The sequence below is a fragment of the Rattus norvegicus genome, chromosome 9 (assembly GCF_021556685.1).
Source record: "Rattus norvegicus strain SHRSP/BbbUtx chromosome 9, alternate assembly SHRSP_T2T, whole genome shotgun sequence".
In the NCBI taxonomy this organism is placed as follows: domain Eukaryota; kingdom Metazoa; phylum Chordata; class Mammalia; order Rodentia; family Muridae; genus Rattus; species Rattus norvegicus.
Window position 1 is genome coordinate 126,548,049 of NC_141542.1, and position 25,810 is coordinate 126,573,858.

The 25,810-nt window shown below is 41.9% G+C and overlaps 1 protein-coding gene across 9 annotated transcripts in view; it reads left to right on the forward strand.

Annotated features, from left to right (window-relative positions):
• Mettl4 (methyltransferase 4, N6-adenosine) overlaps positions 1–25,810 on the forward strand; it is a 122,443-nt gene that overhangs the window by 11,222 nt on the left and 85,411 nt on the right. For 5 of the 9 annotated variants that reach the window (XR_015628693.1, XM_087566537.1, XM_087566542.1 and 2 more), the window contains exons 6-9: positions 5,324–5,498; positions 7,250–7,356; positions 7,721–7,812; positions 11,909–12,062. Coding sequence is in view for 7 of the 9 variants with exons in the window: in XM_087566537.1 (XP_087422663.1) it covers positions 5,324–5,498; positions 7,250–7,356; positions 7,721–7,812; positions 11,909–12,054 (520 nt within the window). In the remaining 2 variants the exon portion in view is untranslated. 9 annotated transcript variants of the gene reach the window in all.

The following is a 25,810-nucleotide window of genomic DNA, read 5'->3' on the forward strand; positions in this document are numbered from 1 at the left end:
AGTCAGTGCTCTAAGCTGCTTAGCCATCTCTCTAGCTCCAAAAGAAGAGAAAGTTATTCTTACAATTTTGGCATACATCTAAAAAAAGCAAAGGTGCTATATATCTTCATCATAATGTTGTCAAGTAGATAACTGACTTACTGAAGCTCTTATGGACACATTAGTATCATCTGTGAGTTTATTCAGAGTGCACCAGTTGTTGTAGAAAACTTTTGTAGCACACAGAAACCACCCATAATCATGTTCTGTGCTGAGATGTATGCCCTCAGAGTCCAGTGGTTCCTCTGTGACTCATAACTGCACTGTAATAACAGGTAGTAAGTTCTATGAAACTTTCTGACAGATTGTGCAGTCTGAGGTGATTTTAGAGACCAATAGTTGGTTTTAAAAGTGGGCTCAGTTCTGAAAACCGTGCCTTCAAACCTTGTAGTTCAGCTAGCTGTGGCAATACATTTCAGTTCTCTTGGACACCTACCTAGGTATAAAGTTGCTGTGCCCTGTGATGAACCTATCCTTAAAAATTTGAGATACCAGAGGGAGCATGAAAGTTTTCTTAGCTCCAAAAAGGAGTCAAGCCATTGAAACCATGTCAGTGCAGAGTTTCGACTTTTCCTACTGTGACAGAATAGTCTCTGAACATCTTCCTCTGAGAAAGGGATAGCTGCTGTGCTGGGAGTGTGATGGTGGATGGCAGGAGCCCAGGGTGCTTGCAATCTGGGTTCTTTCAACCTGTTTATCTGCTTAATAAGGAAGGTTTGTCAGCCATTCCTGACCCCTTTAATGTAGTGTTGCCTACATCAGGCACCAGATGCCTGCCTGAGCCTGCCCTCTGGGAGACTTTTTTTTTTTTTTTCCCCTGAATGAGTAGAGTTGCACAAGTTTCTTTGGAGTTGACTGAGGAATGAAACAAAGTGGAGGAAGACTTAAGTCCATGCATCCCTAGCCTAATTACTTACTGATGGGAGGAAATTGACAAAATCCCCAATAGAAGCAGCGTACAGAAGGAAAGGTATGATTTTGGCTCATGCTTTTAGGAATGTCAGTCCTTCATATTAGGAGAGGTTGGCACCTCTTTTCACAGCCTTAGGGGCATGTAGCAGCAGACAGGAAGTAGAGAGTACTAGGTTGGGACCCTTGAGTGGGCTTAGCTTTCCTAGATCTACCACCCCTTCTATTGATCTACTTCAGCCAGCCAGTCTCCACTCCTAAGGCTCTCTCCAGTCTTTAGAACACCACCACAATCCAGACTTAGTATTCAACAGTGCATGGGAGACAGTCCAGGTTAAAACAATATTTGGGCCTGCAAGATGGCTCACTGGCCAAACACAATTACCACTAAATCTGATGACCTGACTTTAGTTCCTAAAATTCACATGATGGAAGAAAAACTGACTCCCTCAAATTGTTCTCTGCAGGATTAATATAGTAAAAATGGCCATTTTACCAAAAGTGACCTACAGATTCAATGCAATCCCCATCAAAATACCAATCCAATTCTTCAAAGAGTTAGACAGAACAATTTTCAAATTCATCTGGAATAACAAAAACCCAGGATAGCTAAAACTATCCTCAACAATAAAAGGACTTTAGGGGGAATCATTATCCCTGAACTCAAGCAGTATTACAGAGCAATAGTGATAAAAACTGCATGGTATTGGTACAGAGACAGACAGATAAACCAATGGAATAGAATTGAAGACCCAGAAATGAACCCACACACCTATGGTCACTTGATTTTTGACAAAGGAGCTAAAACCATCCAATGGAAAAAAGATAGCATTTTCAGCAAATGGTGCTGGTTCAACTGGAGGTCAACATGTAGAAGAATGCAGATCGATCCATGCTTATCACCCTGTACAAAGCTTAAGTCCAAGTGGATCAAGGACCTCCACATCAAACCAGACACACTCAAAATAATAGAAGAAAAACTAGGGAAGCATCTGGAACACATGGGCACTGGAAAAAATTTCCTGAACAAAACACCAATGGCTTATGCTCTAAGATCAAGAATGGACAAATGGGATCTCATAAAACTGCAAAGCTTCTGTAAGGCAAAGGACACTGTGGTTAGGACAAAACGGCAACCAACAGATTGGGGAAAGATCTTTACCAATCCTACAACAGATAGAGGCCTTATATCCAAAATATACAAAGAACTCAAGAAGTTAGACCACAGGGAGACAAATAACCCTATTAAAAAATGGGGTTCAGAGCTAAACAAAGAATTCACAGCTGAGGAATGCCGAATGGCTGAGAAACACCTAAAGAAATGTTCAACATCTTTAGTCATAAGGGAAATGCAAATCAAAACAACCCTGAGATTTCACCTCACACCAGTGAGAATGGCTAAGATCAAAAACTCAGGTGACAGCAAATGCTGGCGAGGATGCGGAGAAAGAGGAACACTCCTCCATTGTTGGTGGGATTGCAGACTGGTAAAACCATTCTGGAAATCAGTCTGGAGGTTCCTCAGAAAATTGGACATTGAACTGCCTGAGGATCCAGCTATACCTCTCTTGGGCATATACCCAAAAGATGCCCCAACATATAAAAAAGTCACGTGCTCCACTATGTTCATCGCAGCCTTATTTATAATAGCCAGAAGCTGGAAAGAACTCAGATGCCCTTCAACAGAGGAATGGATTCAGAAAATGTGGTACATCTACACAATGGAATATTACTCAGCTATCAAAAACAACGACTTTATGAAATTTGTAGGCAAATGGTTGGAACTGGAAAATATCATCCTGAGTGAGCTAACCCATTCACAGAAAGACATACATGGTATGCACTCATTGATAAGTGGCTATTAGCCCAAATGCTTGAATTACCCTAGATCCCTAGAACAAACGAAACTCAAGACAGATGATCAAAATGTGAATGCTTCACTCCTTCTTTAAATGAGGAAAAAGAATACCCTTGGCAGGGAAGGGAGAGGCAAAGATTAAAACAGAGACTGAAGGAACACCCATTCAGAGCCTGCACCACATATGACCCATACATATACAGCCACCCAATTAGAGAAGATGGACGAAGCAAAGAAGTGCAGGCCTACAGGAACCGGATGTAGATCTCTCCTGAGAGACACAGCCAGAATACAGCAAATACAGAGGCGAATGCCAGCAGCAAACCACTGAACTGAGAATAGGCCCCCGTTGAAGGAATCAGAGAAAGAACTGGAAGAGCTTGAAGGGGCTCGAGACCCCAAAAGTACAACAATGTCAAGCAACCAGAGCTTCCAGGGACTAAGCCACTACCTAAAGACTATACATAGACTGACCCTGGACTCTGACCTCATAGGTAGCAATGAATATCCTAGTAAGAGCACCAGTGGAAGGGGAAGCCCTGGGTCCTGCTAAGACTGAACCCCCAGTGAACTAGACTGTTGTGGGGAGGGCGGCAATAGGGGGAGGGTTGGGAGGGGAACACCCATAAGGAAGGGGAGGGGGGAGGGAGATGTTTGCCCGGAAACCGGGAAAGGGAATAACACTCGAAATGTATATAAGAAATACTCAAGTTAATAAAAAAAAAAATTGTTCTCTGACGTCCACACACACCCTACAATAGGTGAACACCTATACCAATGAACAGATAAACAAACATAATTTTAAAAAGCCTGATTTTCCTGCTTTCTCCATCTTTTTCATTTTCCTTGTCTTCTTTTCTATTCAAATTTTATAATCCAAGAATGCTTACAGGTTGATAATGAACTACCAGAGAGGTTAAAGATGCAGAAGCAGGGGAGTGATTGACATTACTGGATGTCAGAATATATAAATGAGAAGACAGAGTTGGAAGGATAAAACTTCAGTAGACAATGTCATACATTTCCTAGTAGAGAAGATGTGTTGATGTAGATAATAAAGTTATAAAGAGGAGGGAGATAGTCTGGTAGGAGACAGACTTGGTGGCTTTTGTTTTAACTAAAGTCTGAGAAAACTTCATCTGTCAAGGCATGGGCAAAGGACCTGAAAAGTGGTGAGAATTTTGCAGTATTTAACTATGGATAAGTAAAAAAATCCATGATTGTTTTGAGAACTGGAGAATAGACTAAAAGTTTCTTTTGCTATGTGTTTTTCTTCACTTCATTTATCTGTATGAAGAAGTTGAATATCTTTGTGGTATTAGTATGTGTGAGGGTATACTTCAGTGATGGAGTGTGTGCTTTGCATGTACAGGGGCCTGGGTTCAGTCCCCACTGTGTGCATCTATATGCACATGCACATATCACATGCATGCGTGATGACAAGGTCTAGCTTATGTATTTGTGCAGGTGGATTAACAGTCGTGTGTACATTATATGGGTTATGTTTTAAAGTTGCCCAGGATAGTGTCAAAGCCTTACATTTTGAGGTAGAGGGTTCTCAGAGATTCAGCACACTGAACGTTGAGAATAAGGACAAAATGAATTCAGTGAGGAAGGTTTGGGGCCAATGTGGCTGGATAACGTACCTCTTAAAGAGAAGAAGAGATTTTGCCAAACTTGAAAGAGTCCAGAAGCAATAATGGGACATTAGAATAGAGCTTGTCGTCTCCAGTTGTATCGGGACTGTTGGAGAAAGAGTTGTGTTTGTTTGGTTATTTTATATTGTTAGGGTTAGGGTTAGGGTTAGGGTTAGGGTTAGGGTTAGGGTTAGGGTTAGGGTTAGGGTTAGGGTTAGGCGTAAGACAATGGACCTATAAAATAAGACAGAGCATGAAGACATGAGAGAGCCCAGTGGAACTGATTGAACGGGAAGACAGGAGCTGGTGGTGGATGGGGCCTTGAAACTGTAAAGGAAGGTGAGGTTGCAAGAGGTGATAGGTGACCTAGGGGTCAGCAGTGTGTGCAAGACATGAGACGTACGCACTTGAGACGTACGCACTTGAGGCTTGCCATGGGGCAGGGCTCCTTGCTGAAGTCAGCCTGCTCTTGCATCCCTGGCCATGCCAGTGCTTCTTTGTGTCAAGTTTTGGTTATTGGGACATCAATTTCAAGCTCATTCTGAGGGGGCTCCTGTAAAACACAGGGTGACAAAATCCAGACAACATTGTTTAATTCTGAATGAGAGAAAAGGCATATTAGATGTAGAAAAATTACTGAAATGTAAATCATATGAAATTAAAGAACACAAAGACATACAGCCTAGCAATTTAACACTAGTAAGAAAAACTGGTACATGTGTAAGTGCTGGTGAGCCCACCAGGTGTCAGTGTGACTCCATATTTAACCACACGTGAATGGCTCCCAGACCTTTGTATTTGTGGAGTCCTTTCCCCTGCTTATATGTCTTCTGGGTGAATTTTCTTACAGTTTTTGTTGTTGTTGTTGTTCATTTTTTAGGTACAATAGTTTATCCCCACAGCAGATAAAGAGAATGCCTGTCCCTAAGCTGGCTGCTCCTGACTGTCTTGTCGTTACTTGGGTGACCAACAGGCAGAAGCATCTGTGCTTTGTGAAGGAGGAACTGTACCCTTCATGGTCTGTGGAAGTCATTGCAGAGTGGTACTGGGTAAAAGTGAGTTCAGAAGTCAGCTCAACGTCACTCTCCTCACAGGAAGACGCTGACTGCTCTTGGTGTGTCCATGGCACTGTTGTCCTCAGGCTCTGATGAGAACTGTCCATGCTTTGTATCTGGACACCCATCTTCCTCCTCTGAAGGTGTTGTTTATCCTGTGTCTCTGTAGTGGGGTCCAAAACTGCTGGCCTGTTGGTTTTTCTTTTTTTTTTTTTGGGTTGTGAGCCTAGCCTTTAACGGCTGAGCCATCTCTCCAGCCCTTTAAACAAAATCTTAATCGTTTAATTTTACCAATGAATATTTGGGAGCCAGATGTTGTGGTGAAAGCCTGCTAGCTCAGAGAGACACACCCAACTGACCTTCCTCCTCAGCAGACATCCCACAAGAAATCCCCTCTCTCACACCATCTCAAAAAACCTTTTTCAAACTGAAAGTCCCTCCCTTTTACTTCCTGTGTATCTCTCTATCCATCCTCCTGATGCCCTCTTAATCTTTGTGTTTTTTCTTAGAAATCCTATGTTCACTTCCTGTCAACTGGTTGCTTGCTCTCCCTCTTGACCTATGGTTGACTTTATTTAATCCTGTTTACAATGTCGAATATTCTGCAGCACCAGCCTTGAGAAATCAGGGAGAGATCAGAATAAAGTTATAAAAAGCTCAAATTTATTAAAAAAATGTTTGTGTGCACACACATGTGCACTCCCACCCACGTGATAACTGTAGCTGAAAGAAGAAGTTATGACTGCCCTGCCTTTATTCTCCCTGCCATACACTGAAATCTCATTGCCCTTTGCATTCCCATGTTTCCCCCTTTTCTGGGGGTGAAGGCAGAGAAACAAGAGCACGGAGGAGAATATGGGAAGGCGCAGGGACCAAGACTCTGTCATTCTCTCTTTTTTCCCCTGAGACAGGGTCTCCTGTAATCCACACAGTCTTGTTCTTGCTGTGTAGCCAAGAATGACCATGAACCTATGTAACCATAGTTAGCTACCTTCTAGGCTCTCAGTCTCTGCTACTTTATTTTGGAGATAGGATCCTGCTAAGTTTCCAGGCTAGAATTTATAGCACCAAGAGCCAGCGTCTGCACCAGGTTCTTTCTACCTCATCACCTACTCTACTTCCTTCCCTGACTAAGCTGTGACTCTGACATTCTGCCGTCTTAACTGTGGAAGGCTTTATTTTTAACTACTTGGTCACATGGCCAGTAATCAGTGAGTGTCATTTCAGTGAATTAATGACTGAATTAACGATGGCCTGGTTTCCAGGAACAAGTAATCATTGAAAAGTAGAGATTGTTTATGTGTGAGAGGACAACACAATGTATTTGAAGTCGCTCTAGAGCGCTCAGACAGGCCTTATGGCTGTGTTGTCCAGTGTGGCAGCTGCTGTGACAGGTGGCTCTCGCGTTCACTCTTCACATAGGTGTTGCTGAGGGTTAGATGTGTGTTGGACCTGAAGGACCCACTTAACAACACACATCATAGTACCTTTTAAAACTGATTGCATGTGGGAATTCTGTTTCAGACATGCTAGATTAAATGCAATTAAAGTAAATTACCTTGCTTTTTTTTTTTCTTCTTTCTAATGTTACTACTAGAGAATTTAAAATTATATATGTGGCTTGCATTTGTGGCTCATATAATATTTTTTATTGGAGAATACTAGCCTGGAGGTTTAATAACTCCTCTTTTTGCTGGAAACTGTATAATGATGCTAAAAAATAATGGCTTTCCTTGATTCCTTTCTTTCAGATCACAAATTCAGGGGAGTTTGTGTTCCCATTGGATTCTCTACACAAAAAGCCTTATGAATGTCTTGTTCTGGGGAGAGTTAAAGAAAAAACTGCTTTAGCATTAAGGTAAGAAAAGCCATTTTTCAAAGTTATATAAATAAAGGCTTTTAAAATTAATACAGTGATCATTGATTTTCCTTAATTTTTATACTTTTGAAATCTGAAAATGGCCCAGAGCTGAAAAGTATGTTGTATAATAAATAAAAAATTTATATTACCTTTTGTTTTACTAAGGATATAGTAGTTAATATGAAAAATGACATTCTAAAAATGTTTGAATTTTTAAATTGATTTCTCTCATTGATTCTGTCCTTAAATTATTTATTAGTAGAATTAATTACTATTTGAAAGACAAAAAAAATCAATGCAACTATAGCACATAATTAAAAATTATCCCTTCAGTAATAGCTGGTTGTTCTGTTTTCATTAGGAATGAAGCTGTAAGAACACCCCCGGTTCCAGATCAGAGGTTGATCGTCAGTGTGCCCTGTGCTCTGCACTCACACAAGCCGCCTCTCGCCGGTATGTTTCTGTGAAGCAGAACTGTTAGAATTTGAAAATATTCAAAGAAGGATGTTTTGTAGGCTTATGAATTGGATGTTTGTTTTAATATTCTGAAATGTTACAGAAAATCCGTAGCAGAATTTATGAGATAGAGCACCGGTTAGTTTATATTACTCAGGTTTTCTTGACTGTCTGTGTCCCTCCAGTTGTGGCCTTGACAGGTGAAAGCTGTTAGGGCCTCAGAGGATGAGTTCAGTGACTGGCCTTGTTTTGCCCTCAGGTTTAGGATTCAGAGCCAGAAGATCCCTTGCTTGTTCTAAAACCAGGAGCCCAGGGTAATAGCAGAGGTGTCTAGGATCCCCTGAATGTGGTAATTTATTTCTTCTGAAGGCAGGCTACCATTTTGCAACATGGGGAAGGCAGTTGCTAAGGCTGTAGCTCCGTCCAGCTCAGTGCTCCGGGTACACTCCTCACTCGGTGGGACTGAGCAGCAAGGATCAGTGGTGAGTGCTGGCCTTGGGCGTCGGCTCCCATGAGTGGGAGTCTTGGCCTTGCTGCTCTGGCAGGTTATCTAAGTCCATCCCCCGCCACCCTCATTCCAAGAGTGAGTGACGATATCTAGTCTTGCAGGGGGGTAAGGGCTGCTTCCATGGCTTAGAATGTATTTAAAAGTCAACAAATGCTCAAGCTTTCAGATGGGGGTTTAGTCATGGAAGTCCTTGAGAGTGTGAATTTGATAGTCAAGGTTTATTTTTTAGATAATTTCTTCAGGAAAATATTTTATTAATTTGACAAGGAAGGCAAATACAAAACAAACAAAGCCACCAAATAGCAAGAGAACTTCTATAAGCTGCCACTCCAGAGAACTGTGATCCACTTGTCATTTTTACTTTTACAGGATATAGTCCATGAGCTAGGAAAAGAAAACATAAGAAAGTAAAAGCTCGGGTGGTGGCTCTGTGGGTAAGAGTTATTCAAGTCGTTCATGGCTATGTGTGCTGGTAAGCCCCTCACTGGGAGCAAAGATAGGCGCTTCATAGAGCGCTCACTGGCCAGCCAGTCTAGCCAAAATCCTGTGCGTCCAGTTCAGTCAGAGGCAGAGAGTCATGAAGGAGGACACCTGCTCTGACCTTTACAAGCATACTATGGTATTTGCGTGTTCTGTGCTAGTACCAGACTGTACAGCACAGATATACATGCAGACACACCACAAAAAAAAAAGGAAGTATACTCAGGGTTTCTGTTACCTTGGATAACTTTCAAAGGAGTCCTTACAGTACCTTTAATTTGAGAAATATCCATATATGTTTGACCATTCTTTGGCCTAGAAGGATCCTCTGAAACCTCACCTTTGGGACTGCATAAATGTTACTAATGCATTAGTCTGTGACCTGGATGAAGGTGAACTTTACTGCTCCTTGAGAAAAAAACATTATTCAACATCAGTTGTACTATAAGGAAATCTAATTTGTATACTTTAATTTTGTTTATCGTTTGCTATGTACCAAAGCTTAATTTATGAGCCATTTGACTTAGGGTTTATTGTTTGCTATAAAAGATTTACAGAAAATATAATGCCCTAAGCCTTTTATTCTGAAATAAATTTTAATCTATTTGTCATTTCATTTAAAATAGAATAAAAATATGTTTAAAGATTACTCTTAAGTGATAGTCTATAAATTGCAGTTTGGCTGTACTGCCAGTAGAGAGCAGCACAAACACATTTTAGAATCAAAAAACTTATCAACCCAAAGTTGTATTTGTGGGGAAAATTTGAATGACTCAATATAATTAATCTTCAAGTTTTAGTTATGTACTAATATACGACAAGTATTTGTAGTACTTTTTTGTTTTTGAGTTCACGTAAGTTTAGTGTATGTATTTTAGCTTAGACAGGTACAAGTTAAAGCTATTAGGAAGTAACTCAAAGATTCCTTTTGTGCATTTAACAGTAAAGTCAAAACCCTAGTCTGTACATAGTACTTAGAATTATTTCCTGTGAATCTTATTAATTTGTTTTACTCAAAACATGAACTGTTCTCTTTTGCTTCAAAACCTTAAGATGTATCTTTTTAATTAAATTATAAATATTTTAGAATGTAAATATAAAATATAAGTATAAAATATATTTTTAAAAATTGTAAAACAATTTTTGTATGCATAGGTGTTTTGTTTACATGTTTATCTGTATACCTTATATGTCCCAGATGGTACAGAAATGAAATCCTGCTCCTGTGTAAGAGCAGCATGTGTTTGTTTTGTTTGTTTCGTTTTTATGGAAAACATTCCTTTCTCATACAATACATCTGGATCACAGTGTCATCTACCACCCTACTCTTCCCAGTTCCCCCTCCCCTCCCCTCCCCTCCCCTCCCCTCCCCTCTCCTCCCCTCCAGATCCCCTCCGGATCCTCTCTCCATTTCTCATTGAAAAAGAGCAGGCCTCAAAGAAACAACAACCAAACGTGACAAAATTAAATAAATAAGATTAAGCAAGAGCTATTACTTCAAAGTTGGGCATGGCAACCCTTCATGAGGGAGAGTCCTAAATGCAGGCCAGAGTCAGAGTCCCTCGCGCTCTCACAGTTGAAGCAAGTGCTCCTAACCACAGAGCCATCCCTTCAGACCCCTCATGAAGAGAACATCTTTGTGCCAAAAGACTGAGGAACTGAAGTAAAAGCTTACATTACCATACCTCAGACCATATTAACTTCTAGAAATTAAAAGGGAGATTTTGGGTTTTGTCCTTTAGGTCTCTAGGAAAATCTATTTCAAGTTGTCTAGTGTTTAATTCCATACTTAGATAAGTAGAATCTTTTATGTCAACATTGAAACTTATCAAAACCTAAATATGGGTTAGTTCAATTGCAGGCAATAACAGCTTTAAATATCTTTTTGATTTTTGATAAGTAATAGTATACTCTCAGACAAAGAACATTCTGAAATTAAAAATGTTTTAATAATAGTATAATAATTTTATTAATTATTTGAGTTTCATATATTTTAATCCTGTTTACTCTCTCCCTAAGTACTCCTAGATCTACCCTGCCATAATATGTTTTCTACCATAATATGTTTTAAATTTTGCAGTTGTTATCTCTAAAGTCTTTCTGTTATTTCTAAAGAAGCCACAAGGCTGGAAGTATTGGTCAGGGGTAAAGTGAGGGGAGAATGTGCAGGGCCCTGGGCTGGATCCTTCTTCCCGAGGAAAAAAAGAAAACCTGCAGAAGCCTGCCTATCATTCTTAGAATCTGATAGGCTTCTAAGACCAACTCAAAATAGCAACCTAGAACTGTGTTCTACGTGCTAAAGTACTTATTTCCTGGAACTATTTTTATATCCAATTCCTGTTATGTGGTTGAGCATCCAGAACATGACCAGGGTTACAGTGATTTGGTTGTTTGCCTCTGAGTGGATGGGCTTTTAAAACAAGTGACGGTGGTCTTCCTTCTCTCAGGCAGTGCGGACCACAACTATGTAGTTTTTTTCTCCAACAAAAGATGGATTTTCAATGTAGTAGTTATGAATTTTTAGGTAAGGACTTCTTAGTTGAATGGCATGGTGGAATTTAGGCAGAGCTACAGTGTGAAAGCAAGGAAGTCTTCGTCCTTGCAGGTTATAGCTGTGGAGCTGTCCTTGATGCTTTCCGATGCTTGTGTCTGTCTGTGTACAGCTCTTTGCTTAATTCTTTCACTAATGTATGTGCTTAAAACTAAACTCACAGCTTACCTTCTGTTTTAAAGCAGGTTGTCCCCATATTATTTTTGTGTTTTTTAGTGCATGGATTGCATTTATTAAAAAATAAAGTAAATTAGTTCTCAGGAGATGTGAGAATATTGGAAAACGAGTCAGTGTGTGGGCGATGCAGCCCTCGCTTCTCATCTGCAGACGAAAAGCAGTAAATCAGAACCAGCAGGTTCAGTGGAGCTGCTCCCGCACCTGTGGATGCTTGCTCTTCTGGTTCCTGACATGAGTAGCAGAGTGGCCATGACATGTTTGGCTCTAATTCGCTGTCTGTTTTAAAAACTGAAATATCCACCTCTTCTACTCTTCCCTGCTTTTTAAAAGAAAAATCTGTTTCTTTTTTAAGATTGATTTTTTTTTTTATTTGACAGAAGTTCTGAAAGACTACATCAAGCCAGGTGGCCAGTGTTTGGAATTGTTTGCTCGAAATTTACAGCCAGGTTGGATGAGTTGGGGCAACGAAGTCCTCAAGTTTCAGCACATGGATTATTTCATTGCTCTGGAGTCTGGACAGTGACTGAAAAGGTGTGCTGCCTTTACCCCAGCTCGTTTCTCTGAACTCATTTCCCCTTGTACCAGGCAGTGTGTTAGACGTATGAACTTTTATAGCAATCAGTGTGCGTAGAAATGTATATACGTCCCCCACAGCCCTTTGCAGTGAGTCTCTCCCTTCGCTCCCTGATCTCTGGCAAACAGTGGTTTGTTTTCTCACGTTAGTGTTAGTGTTTCCTGTTTAGAAACCTCTGGATGTGGAGCCATGTGGTGCAGAAACCCTTGAGTCTGGCTCCTTCCACTTAGTATTCAGGAAAACCACTAGCACCATTTATAAGCCGCTCCCTGCGTACTTAGGAGATGGTTAGACTGAAAGCACTTGGACAAGCTCACTTCATCTACTCACTTTTTCACCAGACATTAATTCTGAGGTTTGTTCATCTTTTGAGGGCGTAAGGCTAATGCCTTTTATTATTACTTTAAACTGCCAGTTGAATACACGACTCATTGAATTATTAAGTATATTCCTTTAAGCTTTCTATGGAGTTTTCCTGTCTAAATTTTTTTTGTTCGTTTGTTTCCGTGCACCGGATATCCTGACCCACACCTGACTTTCTGCCTTAAAAATAAAACCAAGGCCACACCTCACTTGAGCCTGGCTTAGTTGCTGCCCTTGCTCTGCCCTCACTGGGCTTTACCACTCTGTCCATCCCAGTTCTCAAACTCCTCCTCTCTGGGGTCCCAAGTCTCCCTGCTCAAGCTCCCAACTCTAGACACAGTTCATCTTTTGGGACAGACTCTCATGATGTAGCCCAGGTTGCCCTTCAACTTTAATCTTGCTACCCTGGGTTACAGGCATGCATTACCATACAAGGTGCTAGATATAAACCCTGAAAGGATTTTTATTTTCAAGAACATATGAGGTTAAGGCTTTTCTACTGATATTTAAAAGATTATAACTATTTCAAAGGGCCATTCTGTGCTTTTTCTTTTTTTTTTCTTCTTCAATTTTAAAAACAAAGTATTATTTCTATGTATTTGGGTGTTTTGTTTGTTTGTATGTCTGTGCCTATGTATGTGCCCGATGCCTGCAGAGGCCAAAAGAATCATTGGATCCCCTGGAGTTACAGATGGTTGTGAGCCACCATGTCCTTTAGAAGAGCAACCAGTGCTCTAAACTGCTGAGCCACCCTCAGCCCTGGGCTTCCATGCCCCTTTACTCTTCCTTTTGTGCACCACTGACTTGTTGCAGGATTGGGGTTTTCCACTTGCAGCCCTGCTCCTGAAATGATTCTGAGACTTAATTATGAGTAAATGCCTAGCCATAGGTTTTGGCTGCTTTCCCAGCTAACTTGTAACATATATAATCTATTTATTGTAGTCTGTGTCTGTCATGTGGTTGGTTACCTCTGCTCACCTTCAGATGTCCATCTCCTCTGAATCTTGCAGGCGAATCTTACTGCTCTTGACTCTCCCAGAATCCTTTCTCTCTCTGCCCAATGTCCCACCTTCTATTTCCTGCCTCAGCTAACAGGCCATCAGCTTTTTATTGACAGGTGAAGCTTCCACACAGTACAGAAGAGATTGCCTTGGACATGCCAGAGCACCGTGTGCATAGTTCCCGTTTTGCTCATCATCTTGCTTTATCCTCATGTTTATTCCTTTTCATTTTTAAAAGTTGTATCTTATGAGTGTCCTATTTGCATGTATCTATGCCTTGTGTGGGCAAAAGCCAGAAGAAGATGTTGGATCCTCTAGAAGTGGAGTTACAGGTGGGTGTGACCTGCCACGGTGTTGAAATTTGAACAGCAAATACTCTTTTTTTTTTTTTTTTTTTGGGTTCTCTTTTTCGGAGCTGGGGACCGAACCCAGGGCCTTGCGCTTCCTAGGCAAGTGCTCTACCACTGAGCTAAATCCCAACCCCTCTTTTTTTTTTTTTTTGTTTATTTCTATATATTTTTTTTTTTATTAACTTGAGTATTTCTTATATACATTTCAAGTGTTATTCCCTTTCCCGGTATCCGGGCAAACATCCCCCTCCCCCCTCCCCTTCCTTATGGGTGTTCCCCTCCCAACCCTCCCCCCATTGCCGCCCTCCCCCCACCAGTCTAGTTCACTGGGGGTTCAGTCTTAGCAGGACCCAGGGTACCCCTTCCACTGGTGCTCTTACTAGGATATGCATTGCTACCTATGAGGTCAGAGTCCAGGGTCAGTCCATGTATAGTCTTTGGGTAGGGGCTTAGTCCCTGGAAGCTCTGGTTGCTTGGCATTGTTGTACATATGGAGTCTCGAGCCCCTTCAAGCTCTTCCAGTTCTTTCTCTGATTCCTTCAACGGGGGTCCTATTCTCAGTTCAGTGGTTTGCTGCTGGCATTCGCCTCTGTATTTGCTGTATTCTGGCTGTGTCTCTTAGGAGCGATCTACATCCGGCTCCTGTCGGTCTGCACTTCTTTGCTTCATCCATCTTGTCTAATTGGGTGGCTATATATGTATGGGCCACATGTGGGGCAGACTCTGAATGGGTGTTCCTTCAGTCTCTGTTTTAATCTTTGCCTCTCTCTTTCCTGCCAAGGGCATTCTTGTTCCCCTTTTAAAGAAGGAGTGAAGCATTCACATTTTGATCATCCGTCTTGAGTTTCATTTGCTCTAGGCATCTAGGGTAATTCAAGCATTTGGGCTAATAGCCACTTATCAATGAGTGCATACCATGTATGTCTTTCTGTGATTGGGTTAGCTCACTCAGGATGATGTTTTCCAGTTCCAACCATTTGCCTACGAATTTCATAAAGTCGTTGTTTTTGATAGCTGAGTAATATTCCATTGTGTAGATGTACCACATTTTCTGTATCCATTCCTCTGTTGAAGGGCATCTGGGTTCTTTCCAGCTTCTGGCTATTATAAATAAGGCTGCAATGAACATAGTGGAGCACGTGTCTTTTTTATATGTTGGGGCATCTTTTGGGTATATGCCCAAGAGAGGTATAGCTGGATCCTCAGGCAGTTCAATGTCCAATTTTCTGAGGAACCTCCAGACTGATTTCCAGAATGGTTGTACCAGTCTGCAATCCCACCAACAATGGAGGAGTGTTCCTCTTCCTCCACATCCTCGCCAGCATTTGCTGTCCCCTGAGTTTTTGATCTTAGCCATTCTCACTGGTGTGAGGTGAAATCTCAGGGTTGTTTTGATTTGCATTTCCCTTATGACTAAAGATGTTGAACATTTCTTTAGGTGTTTCTCAGCCATTCGGCATTCCTCAGCTGTGAATTCTTTGTTTAGCTCTGAACCCCATTTTTTAATAGGGTTATTTGTCTCCCTGCAGTCTAACTTCTTGAGTTCTTTGTATATTTTGGATATAAGGCCTCTATCTGTTGTAGGATTGGTAAAGATCTTTCCCCAATCTGTTGGTTGCCGTTTTGTCCTAACCACAGTGTCCTTTGCCTTACAGAAGCTTTGCAGTTTCATGAGATCCCATTTGTCCATTCTTGATCTTAGAGCATAAGCCATTGGTGTTTTGTTCAGGAAATTTTTTCCAGTGCCCATGTGTTCCAGATGCTTCCCTAGTTTTTCTTCTATTAGTTTGAGTGTATCTGGTTTGATGTGGAGGTCCTTGATCCACTTGGACTTAAGCTTAACAGCAAATACTCTTTTTTTTTTTTTTTTTTTGGTTCTGTTTTTCGGAGCTGGGGACCGAACCCAGGGCCTTGCGCTTCCTAGGCAAGCGCTCTACCACTGAGCTAAATCCCCAACCCCAACAGCAAATACTCTTAACCATAGAGCTGTCTCTCTTTCCCTGAACCTGAGATCCTAACAACAGTAATACTAGCTCCCACTCAGAGGGATTAGTGTGTGTGTGTGTGTGTGTGTGTGTGTGTGTGTGTGTGTGTGTGTGTGTGTGTAGAATGTTTCTTACATTGTCATGGAAACATATCCTTTTCAATGTACTGTAGCATCAGTTTCCTTAAGTTTCTGACACAGCGTTTCTTGTTAGAGATTTTTTTAGGTGAATTGATAGCCTGAGAGAGGTTTAAGATCTAATGAGCTGGTAACTCCTTTGACTAAGCTATTAATGTTAGTATTACCTCGAGTTTTTCTACTCGTCACTTTTTAAGGAAGTTCTACAAAACACAGAATACAGGTGGTTATAAGGGGGAGATTCCACAACCCAAGGATGCTACAAATGATCATGTTGTCTGTTTGGATGTATGGAAGCAACCCAAAACTCCACAGAGAGTCTTAATTGCTAGTTCTGTTACTAGTCTGCTTGAGTTTGATGACAGGTCAGAACTGTCATGGTATTGAACCACATGTCAGCCTTTCAGCCTTTCTGCATGAATATTCTTTTTTTCCCCTTTTTTTCTTTATTAACGTGAGTATTTCTTATTTACATTTCGAATGTTATTCCCTTTCCCGGTTTCCAGGCCAACATCCCCCTAGCCCCTACCCTCCCCTTCTATATGGGTGTTCCCCACCCCATCCTCCCCCCATTACCGCCCTCCCCACAACAATCACGTTCACTGGGGGTTCAGTCTTAGCAGGACCCAGGGCTTCCCCTTCCACTGGTGCTCTTACTAGGCTATTTATTGCTACCTATGAGGTCAGAGTCCAGGGTCAGTCCATGTATAGTCTTTAGGTAGTTGCTTAGTCCCTGGAAGCTCTGGTTGCTTGGCATTGTTGTTCATATGGGGTCTCGAGCCCCTTCAAGCTCTTCCAGTCCTTTCTCTGATTCCTTCAACGGGGTTCCCATTCTCAGTTCAGTGGTTTGCCTGCATAAATATTCTTAGAGCTAATCTAGATCTCCTAGTTCCTGTGAATCTGAGTGGCATCTACAGATTCTTTCCCCAAGATCAATCCAAATCCTTGGACCAGGTAAGAGCAGATGGACTTGTAGGATCGGAGAACTGGAGCACCATTGTCCACTGGTCTTTCAGGTTTGACAGACCTAAGTATCCAGTGTCCTGCTGGACACCCTATAATGATGGCTCAGGCAAGTGAACGGTGGGTGGCAGTATGGGGATTGCTTTATTTGGTGTCATTAAAAATAATATAACATCCAGGTCTTTTGTCATTCAGCACAGGCTGGTCTTGAACTTGCTATGTAGTTAAGGCTGAAACTTTTACTCAATAAGCCTGGCCTAAAAAACATTTTTACTAGAGGAACAGACAGACTTACACAACACAGTATACAGATATAAGCACCACCTCAGATATATAGTCCAAAGGCAAAGCCCCTTGGGTTCCATGCATCTTGATCTTAGACTTTGGAGGTTGCTAGGTCCTATCCTCTTCTGTGTAACACTTGAAAGTTGCTTTATGAGAATTGCCTTACACTGTTTTCCATGTCTGTAGCGCTTTATTCTGTCCAAGCCCCACGTTGTTTAGTTGTAAGTTTTTCACTTTGGTGTAGTTTTACAGGAGCCTGAAAGACACTTGAAGTGGCCTCTTGAAGAAGCAGAATGTTCTTGATGTTCTTATCTGCTAAGAGACTCACTGATGGTAACATTGTACCACATTGAATGAGGTTTATAACCTGTTCAGTGTTCCACCACTTACATAGTTATACACAGCTCATATAGCTCATGTGTTTTAAGGTTTAACTTAGAATAGCAGTGGTTGATAGGACTTATCCATGATTCACAAATCTGGTCTGATGGCCAGTTACAGAGCGGATTCCTTCCGAATGCTAGTTGCCCGGTTTGGTAGTAGTCTGGGAAGGACATCCCTCTATCACACCTGAGATGTTCATATTTTAGTAACTGTTTTCCTATGTTTCTGCAAAGGCACACTGTCAGTTGAGTAGTTCCTAGATTCTAGACTAGACACACCTGTTTCCATAAACGTCTCAGTGTGTGCATCTGGATGATCTGTAGGCTAGGAAGTAGCTGAGCTGCTACCTGCTAGTGCTTCTGTGTGGTATGTGTATTGAGAGCCAGTTGCAGTTGGGCACCCTCCCTTTCTTCCCTCAGGGTGCCTAGGTGCTGCCTGAATGGGTGGGGTCTCCAAGGATTTTAGTGTTAGAGCATTTTTTAGGCAATACTTAATGGAACAGCTCTCTTGGATGATCGTCAGTGAAACAGCTGGTGTGCATATGCTTTGTTTGGGGTGACTAAGGGTTATATATGAACCTTGGAGAGTGGGAAGGAGTTTCATGGTGACTGTAAAATCATCGGCAGGAGCTTAACATACTGTGAACGCCTCATTTGTATAGAGAAGCATTCTAGGATTCGCAGGTTCTTGTTGGGTGGGTTCCTATTGAGAAAGAGGAAGTTGAACTTGTAGGTTTGTCAAGGACTATGTGACATTCTTCAGATAGAAAACTGGGGGTCAGGCTCCCCAGATCAGTAAAAGAAGAGAAAGCCCTGCTAAGAAAAGGGTGTCCTCTATTTTGTGCCAAGCTCAGAGTTGTTATCTGGACTTGGTAGACTACAACCTTAGTAATGAGGTGCAGCACTTCTCGATTACTGTGATGTAGGATATGAAATAAAACAGGAAGGATGTGCTCAATAGTATCTAATGGGTGCAGAATTCTTGTGAAACGAGAAACAGAAGTTTGGAGGCATTTAACTAATGTCACCTAATTGAAGTATGATACCAGGAACTACACAAAGAGCCAACAGTAGGTTGTTGACACCATACTTTAATCTCACTCAGAAAGGGAAATAAAATAGTCATCTGAGGTGGATGGAGGGAGGGAATGGATTGGAGAGGGATGTATTGCCAAACAGCACTACAGTCAGTTTTGGGGTTGTAATGTCATGTTTGTTCAGTTTTACATTTGTTTTGGGTGTGTGTATATATGAGGGTAGATACCTTGGGAGGCCAAAAGAAGTCATCAGATCCCCTGGAAGTGGAATTATAGAGAGTTGTGAGTTTCCCTGTGTGTGTGTGCTAGATTAAATGTGGGTCCTCTGCAAGAGCAGCATATACTTTTAACTGCAGAGCCATCTTACCAATCCTGTGATGGTTATTTCTGACAGTATACGTCATTGATTGAAAGTGCCTTAAGAGTCACAAACCACACCTGGTGTGCCTGAGAATGTTCTCAGAGAGTATTAACCCAGGGGGGAAACTCCTGCTGCATTTGGGAGGCTCCATCTGATTTGCTAGGGGGTCCGTGTGAAATAGGAGAAAGAGGAAACAGCTAGCATGACCATACTTTTGCTCTCTGGCTGTCATATAAACTGCACAGCTTTGCCATGCCCTCCCCACCCCACCATAATAAACTGAAAACTGAGCAGAGCTGAGCTTTCCTTCCCTTAAGTTGTTTATGTCTGGTGTGCTGCCACAGGGATGAGGAAGCCAAAATGGTTTCTTAGTACTTTAGGCGGCTTGCAGCTTACTCTCCCAGTTGTTACTCATGACTGTGACAGCAGCAACAACAGAACACAGGTGCACTTTTCCTGCCATGGAGAAGTAGCAGCATCAGGAAATGCTATGTCTCCTTTTTAACATCTGTCTCCTCTGCCTTTCCCAGTACCAGTTCAAGTTGAGGTACCTGTTCTGGCTTACTTCTGGATGGTATTTTCATCCAGAGTCTGTTAAGATTTGCACTTGGTGTACACTGCTGCAAGACCAGGGGAAAGCTGTGCTCACACCAGAGGGGGAACTGTCAGGCCACAGCTGGGCTGCTTTTGGAACCTTTCAGTGTGGCTCAGATAATTTCTCTCTCTCCTTGCTAGATTGTGTGAGGTAGGACCACTTTTCAGTAGTCTCTCATACAATGCATGGCAGCCCAAGTTGCCAAGTTGTGCTTTGTACTGAGGTTGGTTTTAAGCTGCAGGCTGAGAATCAAAAATAAGGAAAGATCCCTGCCTTGACCTCATGTGTTGAAAAGCAGGATATGAGTCTATAAAGATGGCTGTCCCTGGTCTGTAAAGAAAGGCTGAGGGCTGAAGTTCATCACAAACCTGAGGGTATTCTCTATCCTTATCAGCCAGGGACAATACCCCAGAAAGGCCCCAGCACCAGCTTCTCCACATCTGAGAAGATGGTGTAAGAGATTCAGACCTTTTCCTTTGTTTAGTTCTTCTCTGGTTTATTTTTCTCTGTTGAAGATATTGTTCTAAACCAGACTGCTAAGCCACTGGTGGGTATTTCTTATTCCCTGGGTAACTCCTGTGTGGGTTTGAAATACACATGTTAATAAGCTTCTGTTTGTTTTTTTTCTTGTTAATCTGTCTTTTATTACAGAGGCCCCAGCCAAGAATTTATACAGATAGAGGGAACATTTTTTCCCTCCCTTGTACCACACCAAAATTGCCAATTTATAATGACTGAATGAGCAGGCTCTTACCTTAATATATCCTTGGACTTGGCTGAATAGACGTGACTTGTGTAAGAAACTAGCAGACTGTGGCATTCTGCAGCATAGCAGACCTGGAGTTGTGCAGTGGGTGGGAGCTTAGGGATCACTAAGAGGGGAAATGAAGGGGCACCTTGATTAAATTTCAGTTTATTTCCTAACTCAGGCTTGTGCTTGTAATGTTGTTAAGAGACAATAGGCAGCTAGAATGTGCTGTTTCAGAAGAGTTACAAAGACACATTGTCCTCTAGAAAAAAATTAGATATGGCGAATGCACATGATTTTGTCATTTTAATAAAATGATATTAAACTTACTGATGAATTAAAGATTTCTTTTTCTACGTTACCCATTTAAAATAAATTACAGTATTTAAAACATGTAGTTTTTGAGTTTTAATTCATGTGTATTTACATCAAGTTACCATTTTATAAGAGATAATAAACTTAATTAAGTTATGTAATACTCATCACAACCTGAATTTTCTCACGGACCTTCATAACCCATCGTCCCTAGCTACCCCATTCCATCCTTAGACCATGTACTACAGGATATTTGATTATTGTATATAGAAAAAGTAATTGCTAGCAAAATATAAAAGCTTAAATAGATGTCAGATGCAGTTAGGTCTGTTTGAAGAGATGCAGTTTGGGTGCCTCTAAAAGGGTCTGTAGATAAGAATGCTAAAGAATGGAAAGTTCCTGCCTATTTTAAGGCAAGTTGCTTGGGAAAGGTCTTGTGGTCTTTGCTCTATGACATGAGGCAATGTCTGCTGATGGCCTTGAGCTACCCCATCTTAAAGGTGAAATGGTTCAGTTCCTACTGACTTGACTTGGAGCTCCCCAACCAAGACAATAACATGGTTCAGCCTGCCAAGGCTGTAGGGGAAGAGCTAGAAGCTTTTTACAAATTTATTTACTCACATTACACCACAGTATCAATCCCTCTCCTCCCAGGATCTCTCATGCAGACTCTCCTCCATTCTACCCTCCCTTTCTCCTTTGAGAAGAGGGAGCCCCTCTAGGTCCCACTAAGCAGGTACCTTCCCTACCTCTAGATCAGGTTGCTGCAGGGGAACTAGGCACGTCCTCCCCCACTGAGACCAGTCAAGGCGGTCCCTTAGAGGACAAGGAACTGCAGGCAGGTAGGCATGCATGCATGCAGGCAGGCAGGCAATGGATTTAGGGACAGCCTCCACTCCTCTTGTTGGGGGACCTGCTCCTGTTGTTGGGGAACCCACGTGAAGACCAAGTTGCTCATCTGCTACATCTGTGCAGTGGGCCTAGGTCCAGCTCCTGCTTGCTCTTTGGTTGGTGCTTCAGTCTCTGGGAGCCCTCAGGGATCCAGGTTAGTTGACTCTGTTGGTCTTCCTGTGGAGTCCTAGCCCTCTTTGGGTCCCTCAATTCTTTCCCCAACTCTTCCATGAGAGTCACCAGGCTCCATCTAGTGTTTGGCTGTGAGTCTCTGCGTTTCTTTCCATTGGCTGCTGGGTGGAGCCTCTCAGAGGGCAATTGTGCTAGGTCCCTGTCTGCAAACATAACAGTATCCTTAATAGTGTAAGGGATTGGTGCTTGCCCATGGGATGGGTCTCAAGTTGGGCCAGTTATTGGTTGGCCATTCCCTCAGTCTCTGCTCTTTGTCCCTGCACATCTTGTAGGCAGTACACATTTTAGGTCAAAGGTTTTATAGGTAGGTTCCTGTTCTTATCTCTCCAGTAGGAATCCTGTCTGGCTATAGGAAGTGACCACTTCAGGATTCATATCCCTCACTACTAGGAGTCTGAGCTAGAGTCTCTCTGATAGAACCATGGATCAAAGACCTCAATGCAAAATCAGATACACTAAATCTAATAGAACAGGAAGTGAGGAATGGCCTTGAACTTTGTACAGGAGACAACTTCCTGAACAGAACACTAATGGCTCAAGCAAAATCAACAATCAATAAACAGAACCTCATGAAACTGAAAAGCCTTGGCAGACTGAACCTTTGACTTCTTCAAAGGACACTATCATTAGCACAAAATGACAGCCTAGAGACAGGGAAAAGATCTTCACCAACCCTACCTACATCTGTCAGAGGGCTAATATCCAAAATACATAAAGAACTCAAGAAGTTAGAAACCAGCAAACCCAATTAAAAAGTGGGGTACAGAACTAGGAGAATTCTCAATGGGAATATCAAATGGCTGAGAAGCACTTAAATGTTCAATATCCTTAGTAATCAGGGAAATGCAAATCAAAATGACTTGGAGATTCCACCTTAACACTAATCAGAATGGCTAAGATCAAAACCTCAAGGGACAGCATATACTGGCGAAGTTGTGCAGAAAGGGGAACACTCCTCCATTGCTGCCGAGGGTGCAAACTTGTACAACCATGCTGGAAATAATTTTGCAGCTTCTCAGAAGATTGGGAATAGCTCTCCTTCAAGACACAGCTATACCACCCCTGGACATATACCCAAAAGATGTTCTACCATCCCACAAGTAAAATTGCTCCACCATGTTCATAGCAGCTTTATTCATAACAGAAGCTTAAAAACAACCTAGATATCCCCCAACTGAAGAATGGATAAAGAAAATGTGGTACATCTACACTGTGGAATACTATTCAGTTATTAAAACCAAGGACAACAAATTTGCGGGAAAATGGATAGAACTAGAAAATATCCTGAGTGATGTAACCTAGATTCAAAAGGACATATATGGTATGTATTAACTTATAAATGGGCATTAGCCATAAAATATAGGATAACCATGTATCCTAGTTTGGGGTTTTATTGCTGTGAAGAAACAACATGACCAGGGCAACTCTTTAAAAAGATTTATTACTGATTTTATGTATATGAATACACTGTCCCTGTCTTCAGACACACCAGAAGAGCACATTAGATCTCATTACAGATGGTTGTGAGCCACCATGTGGTTGCTGGAAATTGAACTCAGGACCTCAGGAAGAGCAGTCAGCTCTTAACTGCTGAGCCATCTCTCTAGTCCCCCAAGGCATCTCTCTTTTTTTTTTTTTTTTGATAGAGCAATGAGTTATTATTGGAGTTTTAACAGGAGTCTGGGTGAGGGACTTCTTACACGGAGTTGGGATGATGAAAAAGCACAGCTGTGTCAGTAGAAAGTCCACTCCAACAAGGCTGACTGATGGACGACTGACTCATGGAAGCTCCAACACTGGAACTCTCTGCACAGCTTATAGGCAGTTGGACAGTCCAAGAATTCCCTTTTCTCTGTGGTTAGGTTGGTCATTTTTAAAAATGTTCTTCTTGAAGGTTTTTATTTATGCATATGAACATTCAATTTGCATGTATGCCAGCATGCCAGAAGAGGACATCAGATCCATTATAGATGGTTGGGAGCCACCACGTGGCTGCCGGGATTGAACTCAAGACCTCCAGAAGAGCAGTCAGTGCTCTTCACTGCTGAGCCATCTCTACCAAGGCATCTCTTATAAAGGCTCATAGTTTCAGAGGTTCAGTCTGTTATCATCATGCAGGCAGACATGGTGGTGGAGAAGGATCTGGGGGTTCCATGTTTTGTGCAGGCAGCAGAAGGGGACTGGATTCCACGAGCAGCCAGGACGAGGCTCTGGATCACACTGACCAGACTTGAATGATATATATGAGACCTAAAGCCCTGACTCCACAGTGACACACTCAAGGCCATACTTCCTCCAATAAGGCCACACTTCCTAATAGACCACTTCCTAAGAGCCAAGCATATTCAAACCACCACATCATGCTACAATCCACAGACTCAATGAAGCTAAATAATAAAGGGCGTTCAAGGGAGGATTCTTGAATCTCACTCAGAAGGTGAAATAAAATAGACATTGGAGGAATGCCTTTTTAAAAAAGCTCACACTGGGGAAGAAAAATTCAGCACTGCTCCATGCTGCCTGTTACCTTGGCCATTGTATGAAAGTCTCTCATAGTACCTAAGGGCCACTGTCTAGTCTTTGCACTTGGCTCTCCAGCTTAAAGCCACAATGGCATACTACTTAAAACAAAGCAAGGCAAAACAAAACAAAACAAAACAAAACAAAACAAAACTGGGGCTTGAACTTGATGTGGCAAGCTCTACCACTGAGCCATACCCAGTTCTTTTTTTTTTTTTTTTTTTTTTTTGGTTCTTTTTTTTTTTTTCGGAGCTGGGGACTGAACCCAGGGCCTTGCGCTTCCTAGGTAAGCGCTCTACCACTGAGCTAAATCCCCAGCCCCCCCAGTTCTTAAAAAAAGAAAATTTTAACTCAGTTCCATTGAGTTGCCCAGGTCAGCCTGGATCTTTTGATCCTCCTGCCTCAGCCTTCTGAATAGCAGAAGTTAAAAGTTTTGTTATTTGCATCTGACATTCATTTATGCTGCCATAAAAAAAAATCACTACTTTTGGAGCCTGTACCCTGCCCTGGTGGGTGGGCCTGCAGCAGAATAGCCAGCCAGGCCCAGAGCCCACTGGGCTGCACCCTTTTGGAGGCTGGGTTGATGTCTGTGGCCCATGTTGCCACCAAGGGCCATACAAAGTGCATGGTCAGTGTTGCAGCCTGAAGTCATGTTGATGTCTGTAAACCATGTTGCTGCTGGGAGCCATATTGATGTGGGTGGCCCATGCTGCTACCTGAGGCTATGTTGATGTCTGCCGTCTGAGCAGCCTCCGAGGGTCTTGTCTGAATCAGTGGTACAGCAGGGAGGTGTATTTATGGTCTCTGCTGTTGCTAGAGACTGGTGGAGGTCCATGATCTGGGTTCCTGCTGACGGTGAAGAACAGGAGAGTACTTTTGTTCTGATATCGATGACTCACAGTCGAGAGGGAGGGACACGGAAGGCTTTTGTGACGACCCCCTAAAAAGTAGCAGCCTAAACAGGAAGCCATTGAGCAGAACTTTCACCAAGTGTGGTAAGGACACTGAAGTTAGCTCTCCACAGTCGATGGCTTCTGGCAAAGGTATGGGAGGGGAAGGACTCAGTTCTATTTAAGGGACAGGGCACTGAGAGTTTGACAGTGGTTCAGAGAGTATACAGATAACACAAATTGGACTTTGTCTTATTCTTTCTTATTTTTATTTATAATTTTTTTCTGGAGGGGGAACAAAGGGGAGTGGATATGGGAGGACCGGGAAGCGATTGTGATCAGGGTTCATGATGTGAAACTCCTGAAGAATCAATAAAAATGTTATATGGGGATAAAAAAAAATCACTGTTTTTAATGGGTTTCTAATTAGGTTTGAGCCCACCCAAATAATGTCTTTTTAAGTATATTGTTAGTTGCTAATATTTTGTTGACTCTTTAAAAATACTTGTTATTTAAGTTTCATACATGTTTATATTGAAATATGATCATATCTACTTCCCATTTCCCCAACTCTTAATCTCCATCATCCTTTCATCTCAACTTCATGAATATCTATCTATCTATCTATCTATCTATCTATCTATCTATCTATCTATCTATCTATCTATCTATCTATCTATTTCCAGTAC